The sequence below is a fragment of the Oreochromis aureus genome, linkage group 22 (assembly GCF_013358895.1).
Source record: "Oreochromis aureus strain Israel breed Guangdong linkage group 22, ZZ_aureus, whole genome shotgun sequence".
In the NCBI taxonomy this organism is placed as follows: domain Eukaryota; kingdom Metazoa; phylum Chordata; class Actinopteri; order Cichliformes; family Cichlidae; genus Oreochromis; species Oreochromis aureus.
This window is the reverse complement of record NC_052962.1, coordinates 22,538,897-22,550,458: the sequence shown is the minus strand read 5'-3', so window position 1 is coordinate 22,550,458 and position 11,562 is coordinate 22,538,897. Positions and strand designations below refer to the sequence as shown.

Sequence of the window (11,562 nt, the reverse complement as noted above, 5' to 3'; positions counted from 1 at the left end):
TGCAAAACCTAAATTAATCCATTAGTTCTTGAAATATTTCCATATTTTGAAATTTGTTTTAAAATATGTTTCAGTATTTAAGAAAGGTGGATAAACTCACCTCCCAGCTATGGCATAACTGTAATGGTATAAACCTAATCTGGCGACCCATCAAATAGTCTGCTGATTTAAGCAACTACTTTCAGTCTATGCCAACATGCAAGTGTGTTAAAGCTACATTCTTTTTAATGGCCACCATGAGGCTATATGTATAACTGCACAAACCCTATTTAAGCCTATGTGAAAGCAGCTGTGTTTTAGAAAGAGGGTTATTTTGGAAGGTTGTCATTGATGATGAGTCTGCTCATTGGCTAATGACATGTGATTGACATGCCATTAGGTAAGTAATCAAAAATCTGGTTTCAAAACACCAATGTGGCAATGAAAATGCTCATGTCGTCACAGTAGCCATGTCTGTCTTTTGTACTGTGTGGTTGTAAAATCAAACCCTTCTAAAATCTCATGCCGTAACCTGATGTGGATCTCCCCACAAATGTTACTACAAGTTGTGTTGACGCAGGCCACAATAACTGTGATTGGCTTGTTTGGTACTTTTGTTTCTCTTGCTCAGTTCCAGCCACTATTTCTTCAGTTGCCATTTTTTGAATCAACTACAAGACAATGGATCAACTTGAAGAAACAAACTCTACACCCAACTGCAGAGAAACACACGCATGCCAGGGCAAAGTGTAAATACCTGCAACAGCATCAATCACCGTAGGCTACATTGCAGACTCTAAATAGATTCAACACTCAAGTACAAATTAAGCTTTACCTCTGGGGTCAATGGCCTGATTTTTCTTTAGCTCTGTCAGTGCAGACTGCAGATATCTGAGCCAAGATTTCGGATTTCATCCGCCTGTCATCATTTACTTATTGAGGTAAATTTGATAAAGCTAAGAAAAAGGTAAATCTTCATCAGTCTGACCATAGCTAATGGTTAGCTGTTACATTTCCTAAAATACCATCCATCTCTTGCTCTCAGCATTAACCTAAATGCAAGAAAAATGTTGAAACATGTTTTCAGTAGCACATTGATTGGAAAGCGGACTTTAAATAAAAAACTAAGAGCTTTCTACAAAAATCTTGTCTGTTGGTCCACAGATTTAACATATTTATAAGCCAAATCTTTTTCATAGAGATTAGAAAAGAACCAGATATCCCAGCTGCAGAAATACAGCTGTTGTATGAAAATGAAAAACAAGGTTCAGTAGTTTTCCCAACACGCATTAAATAAGGACAAAATTCTGTTTACCTTGAATTAAACATTGACTTTAGGTGAGCTGAGGCACACACATACACACACACAAAACCTCACTGAAGGCCGAGGCCACCACAGATACAAATGAAGGCTCTGGTTTGCCTCATTACACCAGCCTTTAGCTGGGCCTGAGACAAAAAAGTAATGAGCAGCAGGACAGTCAGTCATTAGCCTAAATAGCTGCAATGGCAAAGGAAAGTCGTGTTGATCTCAGGAGGTGATGCTTAAACCTCTGTAAGAAAACACTGAGCTTCCTTCTGGGAAAATGTTACACAATTATAAGTCAAACTCCTCCTGCGTTCCCACATAAAATCCTCCCTTTTGTTTGATTATCATTACATGCCGGTCGGTAAAGACTCAGCTTGCAAAGTTTTATTATGCTAAACTTTTGTTGCAGACTATAATATAATGTTATATATTATTCACAGTGAAATGATCTCTCTCCTTCAAGCGCGCAGGACGAAATTGATTCCAAAAGGTGCAGGCCATTAAAGAAAATACAGAGGGAGGAAAAACTGTAACACAAACTTTGATTTCATGCTTGTGGTGCGTGCGAGTGAGTTTGGCTCTGAACTCTGATTTTACGCCTCCAGCAGAGAGAGAGAGGGAGAGGAGGAAGAAAGGGGACCTAATATGAATCCAGGAATAAAAAACTCATAACAGCCGAAGGAGAGTTTCATTCCTGATTGAATGTTTATTGACATAAAACCTGTGTCAGTGCTGACAGCGTTGGGAGGCCGAGTCATTTCAGAGAGTGAAAATTTCATAATAACACACAGCTCCCCTGGCACTTTTCATTCACAGAAAAAAACAGCATGAAAATATATGTTTGAAGGGGATTTAAGGTTTGATCTCGTTTAGATGATGGGTCTAAATCAGATCTCAGGTTGAGTTGTAACTTGAATTGGTACCCAGTTGGGTATTGATTTCATAGCCAAAGGTTTTGCTTCCTTATTAACACCATTAAAAATCAAAAGAACCAAAACACTGCATGTGGGTTATAAAAACAAACAAATAAAACAAACAAAAAATAAGATGGAGATGGTTCAGGAAGTACTGGCTGGTAGTTTTAAAGAGCGCAGTAAGGGTAGAGAAGGGCTATGTGAGTACCAGCCCAGTTACTACTGATTAAAATGCAAAAAATCTTAGTTGGCTGTGGTCTAAAAATAAATAAAATAAAACTGATTCAGCCAGTAAATCCTGTCAACATTGCACATAAATATTCCAAACTGCACCAGAATATTGCTTGAAGCTTTTCAATGAGTCATTGAAATACTAAATAAAACATGTGTCTCATTTCCAAGAGCTCCATGAACAGCTTATGTTAGTCTAGCAGGTGTTGCTGGAGACTTTCAGTCTGACCCTCTGGTCGTGTGTCACAAGTCGGACGATACTGCCAAAGCAAAAGGGAGACATGCAAATTCCTATTTAAAAAGTCTAAATCATCACACACTATATTACCAAAAGTATTTGCTCGTCTGCCTTTACATATATGAAATTACGTGACATCCCATTCTTAAACCAAGGGCTTTAATATCATGTCGACCCTTTGCAGCTATAATGGCTTCAATTCCTCTGGGAAAGCTTTCCTCAAGGTTTAAGAGTGTGTTTATCGGAATTCTTTCAGAAGTGCATTTATGAGGTCCAACACCGAGGTTGGACGAGAAGACCTGGCTTGTAGTCTCCTCTCTAATTTATCCCAAAGGTGTTCTGTCGAGTTGAAGTCAGGAGTCTTTGCAGGCCAGTCAATTTCTCCCACACCAAACTCTCTCATACATGTCTTGATGGACCTAGCTTTGTGCACCGGTGCACAGTCATGTTAGAACAGGAACTGTTCCCACAAAGTTGGGTGCATACAATTGTCCAAAATTTTCTTTGGAGTTCCTTTCATGGGAAACAAGAAGCCGGGCCCAACTCCTGAAAAACAGCCCTACACTATAATCCCTGCTGCATCAAACTTTCCTAGAAGTACTGTTCTCCTGGCAATGGCTAAACCCAGACTTGTCCATCCAGAGAGTCCAGTAGCAACAGGCTTTACAAGACTTGGATGTAGCTGCTTGGCCATGGAAACCAATTCTATGAAGCTCTCTATGCACTGTTCCTGAGCTAATATGAAGGCTACATTCAGTTTGCAGGTATGTAGCAATTGACTTTGGGGAAAGTTGGCAACCTTTGCACCTCAGTATCCGCTAAACTCGCTCTGTGATTTTTCGTGGCCCACCACTTCGTGGTTTTGCTGCTGTTGTTCCCAATCATTTCAGTTTGTTATAATACCACTGACTGTTGACTGTGGAATATTTAGTAGTGAGGAAATGTCATGACTGGACTTGTTTCACAGGTGGCATCCAATCACATTACAGCGCTGGAATTCACTAAGCTCCTGAGAGTGGCCCGTTCTTTCACAAATGTTTGTAGGAACATCAAACTGTCAATAAAGTCCACATAACTGCATTGTTAGGAATAAAAACTGGTTTATAGTTTGAAGTCTGCACATTCGACACAAGCTGAAATAGAAATTCAGCGAAGCTGCTACGTCACTTTAAATTGATTGATTTGACTGTGCCAGTGCATTAGCCAAGTCCAGAGGGTTAAAGAAACAAAGAAAGACCTTAAACTAACCATCAGTCATTAGTATTAGTGGCGTCAGTGAGTGCATGAGTGCAAAGATACTGTATGCAATGTTGTTTAGCGCAAGAAAACAAACCAAACAGCAACTGGAATCCTTAAAAGGTTCTCACACAGAAACTAAGCTATGAAGGCTTTTGTAGAGCTCTGGCTCATTGGGCACGCCTGTTGCCAGTGCTGATGATTGGAAACAAGCCACACCTTCTCTCAAAAACAAAAACAAACAAACAAACAAACAAACTGCCACAAACATAGGCTGAAAAGAAGGTGGGGTAGAATGGAGTGGGTCTTCACTTGTATTCATGGTAATGAGTGAAATATTTGTGGAACAGAGAATAATGGAGAATAGTTTCTGGGCAGCAATGCAGAACTGTGGCACAGTGAGACTTTGGGAAATTTTTCACAATAAAAAAGTTATTACTGCCAAGCTTATTCTTCTGAAAGAGCGAAATCCTACTGAGGTTACAAAAATTGCAGGAACTCAAGGTATCATTTCAGTCTAATTTTAGAAAGGCGCATTCCTTATTCTCCTTAGATTTTTTTCTTGACTGTAATATTGAAATTATGTCTGTAAATTATGTATTATGCCAAACTATCTATCTATCTATCTATCTATCTATCTATCTGGTGATGAAGGCACTTTTCAGTTGAAGTGTCCACATTTTCCAAGCATTCCAGCATATCAGCCAGCGAGACCAGGAGCATGTTGGTCAACATCCACATTGTTGTACACCATGAATCCATTCCCCAGAGGAAGAAGATCAAGGTGGAGTTCTGATATAATGTTTTGACAAACCCGAGGGACAATGTCTTTTGACACTCAAACAAAGCCTTGGCTTAGCTCACCACCTGTTTCACTTGCCAGATTTGCCTGAGTGTAACTTTGTCCACCTCTTTAAAAAAACATGATAGGGCGTCCCTCCTCGCCGGAGCAACGTGAGAAATACACAAAGGCTATCTGCTCAAAGACGGAGCAGGCCAAAGAAGATAGTCCATCATCATAAGATCTACAAGACAGTCATACGGCCAGTGGCCCTAGATGGAGCAGAATGCTGGCCAGCCACTAAGAAACACGAGCAGATCATCAGTGCTATGGAGATGAAGATGCTCGGGTGGATGGTGGGCTTGACCCGGCTGCATCGTGTGACGAATGAAGCTGTTCAAAAACGACTCTGACTTGCCCCAATGGAAAAGAAGATGAGGGAAGTGCGCCTATGGTGGTATGGACACGTCATGCGCAGTGAGGAGAATTCGGTGTCAAGAACAGCCCTCCGACTCGACCCTGGAGGCCGCCGACCGCGCGGAAGGCCGAAGAAGTGGTGGATGGACGCAATCACCGAAGACATGCGCACAGTGGCTCTCACCCCAGAGGACACCCAAGATCGATGGAAATGGAGAAGACACGCAGCGGACCCCGAGCTGGGAAGACGCTAGGAAGGAGAGAAAAAGACAGAACAGGACTACCAGTGAGATATCTAAAAATAGCATCTGTGCTGAACATGGTCCAGGAATGCAGGAGAAGATGATTTTGAACAGGAGATCAGTCAAATTTAAGTCAGTTAAGATTTATGAATTTCTCTCTCTCTCTGTCTCTCAAACACACACACACACACACACACACACACACACACACACACACACATATATATAAAGTATAACTTTTGCTCATGTAATCTTTTCGATTCCATTTAAAGTTAGCCGTCATTCACATCTTCTGTTTGTTTTTCTTCTGCAGATGACATTTGTCATAAACGCAGTAAAAGTTTACACAGGTTCATTTTCCCTCAGCTGAAATGTGCTGAGTCTTCGCTCCCTTTGATGGACAGAGATATTACACCTCTCTGACTCTGAGGGCAAATCTTGCAGCAATAACAGTTTTCCAGCTCACAGCATAGCTCACCTTTCAGGCACAGGCGCTGTGTTATGAACTGGATAAAAGTCTGCCTGCTGTTGCTTTTATGTTGCAACCACTGTAAACAATGTCCACACACTGATTAACTTTCACCATTTTTTCTTATTGTTCTTAAGTATTCCTCTACTTGTTTCACTAATATCCTTTGCTTTATATCTCATCTGTTAAGCCCTTACATTTAATTTTCCCTACCTCTTATAGAGTGTCCATGTCATGCACTGCACATGTTAAAAAAATATGTCTCACATTTTGATCGTCTGTGGTTTTAAAAAGTTAACGCTATGAGACACACACTTTTATAAAGCCTGGTTTTTATCCAGTGGCAATAAAGAAGCAAGGGGAGACTCTCATCATGGGTCAAGTGCAGGTTAACCTGGCAGTTGAGAACAATTTTAACAGTTATTGGTATAAAAAGTGAATTAATGGGTGTAGAAAAATGGACAAAACGAGAACTAGTTTTCTTTTATAGTCTTTGCACTGAGTGTGAGTTGAAAAAGTCTCACATATCACTGATAAAGTCCAATTTTAATTTTAATTTTCTGTTTCTTTTTTTTTTATTCTTCAGGGACATATGTTTGGCTTTTCTTCCTTCTGTTCAGTATAGACCTTTTGCATGCCATCCATCCCAAACAAGTGCTCTGGTCTCTACAGGTTAAATCAAAATATAACTTTTTCAATATACTGCAAAAAACATATCTGGAGTGGAAGCCACGTCTGGACTTTAACTGGAACATTGTGACACCTTGACTGTTTTCTCACTCAGCCATTCTGTTATAGATTTGCTACTGTGCTCTTGCATGATCCAGTTTCGGCAGAGCTTCAGGTGTCAGACAGATGGCCTCATATTTGACTTTAGAATACTTTGGTATACAAAGTCAAATGGTTGGCTCAATGACCGCAACAAGCCCTAATCATCATGCCTCCACCACCGTGCTTAACAGTTGATGTGGTGTTTTTGGGTTTCTTCATTTGGATTCTGTGCATTAAACATCCAGAAGTATTGTAGTTTGCTCATATGTATCTTTGCAAACCCAAGTCGTGCTGCTTTGTTCTTTCTTAGAGAGAAGTATCCTGGTAGCATACTCTACGTTTAAGATGTTAAACAAGGCCTCTGGAGTCTGACCTAGGGGTGAATTTGCTGAAACATCTACCTCGGTAAATGTTGTTGTATTGTTTGAACACTCACCTGAATGTTCCAGACCAGCAAACTGCCAAATCTTTTGCTATTATACACTGATGATCAATTAATCAAGTGCATTTGATTATCTATTCCTATGGAAGCAGTAAGTAGTAAGATATCCACATGACCACAGGAACAAAAGAAGAAAATAAATTATAAAAAGGTCGACCTGAATGTGAATAGTACTACTTTCACTAAGCATGCCATCAATAATCAGCGAAATAAACGTTATTGACCTACCTTTATTCTTTAAATTGTGCATGTAGATGAAAAATCAGGCATAAATCACCTAAAGCAACAAGAAAAATATAATAGCTTCAACTTAAAGTCTATTAATAATTGATCTCCGTTACATAAACTCTTCGGTATGTTGGTCAGCATTTCAGACGTCTGGACTCTGAAACCAAACAAATGGGTTGTTTACTTTTTTCTGTTGGTGCTGTTACAAAAAGCTCCTCGCGTCTCACAGGCTGAATCATTTCCTTCACATTCACAGGTGAGTGGCTGCAGGGATTTGTGATAAAAATAACGAGGCAGAAATAATTTTAAAATGTCTAATGTACTCACAGTTGAATTCTTTTAAAACTGATTTCTGTCTGTTGTTTTATCCTCTTTAGCTTCTTCTGGTATTACTTAAAAGTTTGTTACCTATTTTTAATTTTCTTTGATAAAATAACAAAAAAATATGTAAAGTCAGTGAGTGTGAACCGAAATCAGGGAGACTTGTTTCATTAAAAATACCCCAAATCTTGTCCGAACTGCAAACTTGCAGAACGAGATGAGGTGACGATTTCTCTTTTGTGTGTGTGTCTGTTTCGAGTCCCTGAACGTGTTATCCATTTTTTTTATTTGCACAAAGTCAAATCCCTGCCTCTTATCTCGGCGTGACAATGCTGGAAACTCTGCTTTTTGTTTTGGTTTTCAGACGTGACAGTCCTTTCAATCACGATGAGGAGCTCTGTGGTGTTTTGCCTAGCTGTCAGCTTTGCCATGTTTGGATTTGGTAAGGGGAAAAAAAGGAACTCTTTTATTTTATTTTTTTCCTAAAAAGTGCAGCCAAGTGGGGCTAAGTCACAGAGATTATCAGCCTGAGGGAACATTTTTAGCAGATCACTGTGCAGTTTGCATGTTCTGCTGTCATGTCATGTGCCTCCACTTCACACTATAAATATTAATTCATGTCTCTGGACATGCAGTTTGCTTTGTGCAAAGTTGGATTGCTATTTTTTTCTTTATTTTTGGGGGGTTTCTTTTATTGACAAGTTCCGAAAATATTAATGAAATATAGCAAACATGAGGCTACTGCACATGTTTTTCAGATTTTTACACTCCATGAGACTTTTATTTTGCCTTTGCCTTAAAGAAAAAGTTTAAAATGTGTTGAAATGTGTGTTGAAACTCATTTGCTTTCCTGCAGAAACAGCAAACAGGGCTCCGTCCAAAGTCATGTAATCAGTGTGAACACACCAGAATTATCAGTTTAGTGTCACTTAATTTCCAGAGTAGGTTTGTGTATTTTAGTTTAGGTTTAACACTTTATTCTCTGCCTTGAAGCACTTCCTTACTATCAAGGACACACTCGTAAACCGATTAATGCATTTTGGGGCAATTTGGGGTGCCAACCTTCATGTCACCTGTTTAAATGCCTTCACTTTCCTTTAGGGCTCTCTTCATGTTGATTTTCAGGAGCCCAAAGTGGCCATATTTAGACAAGAGATAAATCCAGCTAAACTTAGTTAGAAAGCCACATCCATAGACTGTATGAATGCAACACATAAGAGGTACCACAGGTCATTTACCAGTTGGAAGGTTGGTGGTTTGATCCCCAGCTACTCCAAATGCATGTTGGGGTATCATTGAGGTATCCTTGAAAAAGATACTGAACCTTGTGTGTGAGTGTGTGTGTATGTTAGACAAAAGGCTTAGATATAGAAAAAAGCACATGTATGAATGTGTGTGTGAACGGATGAATGAGGTGCAGGTGCTTGTGCTGTCAGTCAAAGGACCCACACTCTTAACTTTGAGTCTGCAGGCATGTTTTTTTAAAAAAAAAAAAACCTATAACATTAACATGAGAGACCCTGGGATTCACTCCCTTTTTGAGACAGCCTAGTGCTCATTAGAGAAACTGCAGTTTTTGGCACATTAGCGGTAGTTTTATATATAAGACCTGGGGGTTGCCAATTACAGAGGGCCAAAGTATGCCAAAATGAATTTAAATAAATACATCATCCAATAATTTAATGTGTAATTAATTAATTAAATAAATATCAGTTCATTTATTGATAACATTTAAGACATTATTTATTTCCATTTTTAATCAATTAATGCCAGATTTAATTAATCATATAATTAGTGAATTAATTATTTCCAGTTTTCATGCTGACACATCTTATTCATTATTTAATGATGTATTTATTTAATTCATTTTGGCACTCATGGCCCTCCATAGACACTCTGTTTAAAAGTATTTTGCATTTTATCATTATGAAAAATATTTGAGCTGTTTTAGAGGTCTTTTCTTAAAGCTTGTTCTCAGGCTTGAGTATCCTTTAAAACCATTAAAAATAAATAAATAAAATTCCCAACCACTGACTAAATCTAAATCTAATCTAAACCTAAACAACGTGAACTCGCAACTCCTCTTCAGGCCTCTCGCTGCAGTGTTACTCCTGCCCGGGTGGGTCCTCCCAGAACTGTGCAGCCAAGCAGGAGTGTACCCAGGGGAAGGACGCCTGCCTCAAACTCACCAGTGGTGGTAAGCATTGTTCTGGAGCGTGTTAAACAACTTATTATGGAATGAAGGGATTACCTAATAAGGTGAAGAATGCATTTTTCATTAAACTGTGACACATTGCTCTTAACAGTAATGATAATAATAACAGTAATCCACTGACATTAAAAAATGCTCTGCTTTATATATGATTATTAAACTCTTCAGCGAGGTGATGCACAACAATCAGCAAACAAACACAAAAACAATTCTGGTTTTTACATTATTTTGTTTGTGTTTCACTAAATTTCAGCAATATTGAAAAACTTCATTTGAATTATTAACAAATTCAATTTATTATAAAGTAAGAAAATGTATTTTCTGCACAGATTCTATTTGGAAAATGCTTCTTTTCAAAGTTTTATTAGTTTTCTGTTAAAATTGGCTATTGTGCCTGTTATTTCTAATCAAAATTCACAGTTGTATGTATTTGTTAATCTGACAATACTGACCTCGCACTGCCTCACCTCAGGCAAGACCTACACTGAATGTTTGCGGTATGCAGACTGTGACTTCATGACTCTGGCTGTCAGATACTCCCTCCCCGACTTCACCTTCTCCTGTTGTCAGAAAACACTCTGCAATGGTGAAGAAAAGACTTTCCTTCAGAAATTGAAAGATTTCTTTGGTTAAATGATTAAAAAAAGAGAAAGAAATCGGGTAAAAGGTTGATTCTTATGTAAAACTTGATGCTTTTGCTGCTGTTACTAATTGTTATAGACTGAACAATAAAGTCTTAAATTGTGTGCTGACTTTGACGTGGACTTTTTGGATGAGTTGCAAACAGTCACTGCCTTTCTGTAGGAAGCACGCTTTTAAGATCAGACACTGGGGTGAACAAAGCAGCGATGAAACATCTTAACATTTGACTGATCTCATGTCAGGGACAAAGAGGGGAGGAAACTGGAAGGTTCGCTGGTGCATTCCTGCTGGTGTGGTGTGTCGCAGACCATATGCCTTTCTACATTCATCCACACTGCATACTCTGCACATTAACTCATTTCTGTCTGATACAAAGAAAAACAAAGGAGACTAGAATGCACCCAAAAGAATATTAAGCTGCATTTAAGCAAGAAGAAAATTGTCCTTGAAGCTATCTTTTCTTTTGTCACTGTTGGGTTTTTTTCTGGTAGTTCAAACCTTTTGGTCAGCTGGGGGAATTTCTTTGATGCCTTGGTATCTTCTCTCTGTGCTTCTGTGGGCTTTCTTCCTTCTATAGTCCCACATAATGTAAGTTAGATCAACTGGGTGATTTTACATTAGATTCAGGTAAGGATTCAAGTGTTTTCTCACTTTATTACTGGACTGATGACCTTTCCCACACTTTCCACACATTCCCACCTTGCTCTTTGTCAGATGGAGCCACATTTGACCCTCAGAACCATCTTAATTGTTCATGGCACACATTCAACAAGGTGCTGGAAACAGTCCTCAGAAAATTTGGTCCATATTATTATAATAGCATCACACTGTTGCTGCAGATTTGTCGGCTGCACATCCATGATGTGAATAACCTGTTTCTCAGCTGACAGGAGTGGCAACTGCTCCAACATTTGTGTGTGTGTTCATAAATGCTCTTCTGTATCCCTTGATTGTAATGAGTGATTATTTGAGATACTGTTGCCTTTTTATCGGCAGTTTAACCTTTTTTCTCTGACCTCTGGCATCAATGAGGTATTTTCTCCTTGAGAACTGCACCTTACTTGATATTTTGTCTATAAACCTTGCAGATGATTGTGTAGTGAATTTCAGACTGACTTAAATCACCTTTC

The 11,562-nt window shown here is 39.0% G+C and overlaps 1 protein-coding gene across 1 annotated transcript; it reads left to right on the top strand.

The window, feature by feature from the left end:
• Positions 1–7,461: 7,461 nt before the first annotated feature.
• LOC116320022 (CD59 glycoprotein-like) lies at positions 7,462–10,542 on the top strand. Its single transcript, XM_031739520.2, has 4 exons — positions 7,462–7,513; positions 7,943–8,020; positions 9,668–9,775; positions 10,263–10,542. The coding sequence occupies exons 2-4, from the start codon at positions 7,966–7,968 to the stop codon at positions 10,421–10,423; spliced, it is 324 nt and encodes a 107-aa protein (XP_031595380.1). The 5' UTR covers positions 7,462–7,513; positions 7,943–7,965; the 3' UTR covers positions 10,424–10,542.
• The last annotated feature ends 1,020 nt before the right edge of the window (positions 10,543–11,562 follow it).

What these genes read in the sequence shown, in the direction of transcription:
- LOC116320022 (XM_031739520.2), top strand. Translation starts at nt 7,966, where the DNA reads ATGAGGAGCTCTGTGGTGTTTTGCCTAGCTGTCAGCTTTGCCATGTTT. An exon ending in CTTTGCCATGTTTGGATTTG is followed by an intron (nt 8,021 to 9,667) that starts GTAAGGGGAAAA and finishes ACTCCTCTTCAG; the next exon opens with GCCTCTCGCTGCAGTGTTAC. An exon ending in CCTCAAACTCACCAGTGGTG is followed by an intron (nt 9,776 to 10,262) that starts GTAAGCATTGTT and finishes GCCTCACCTCAG; the next exon opens with GCAAGACCTACACTGAATGT.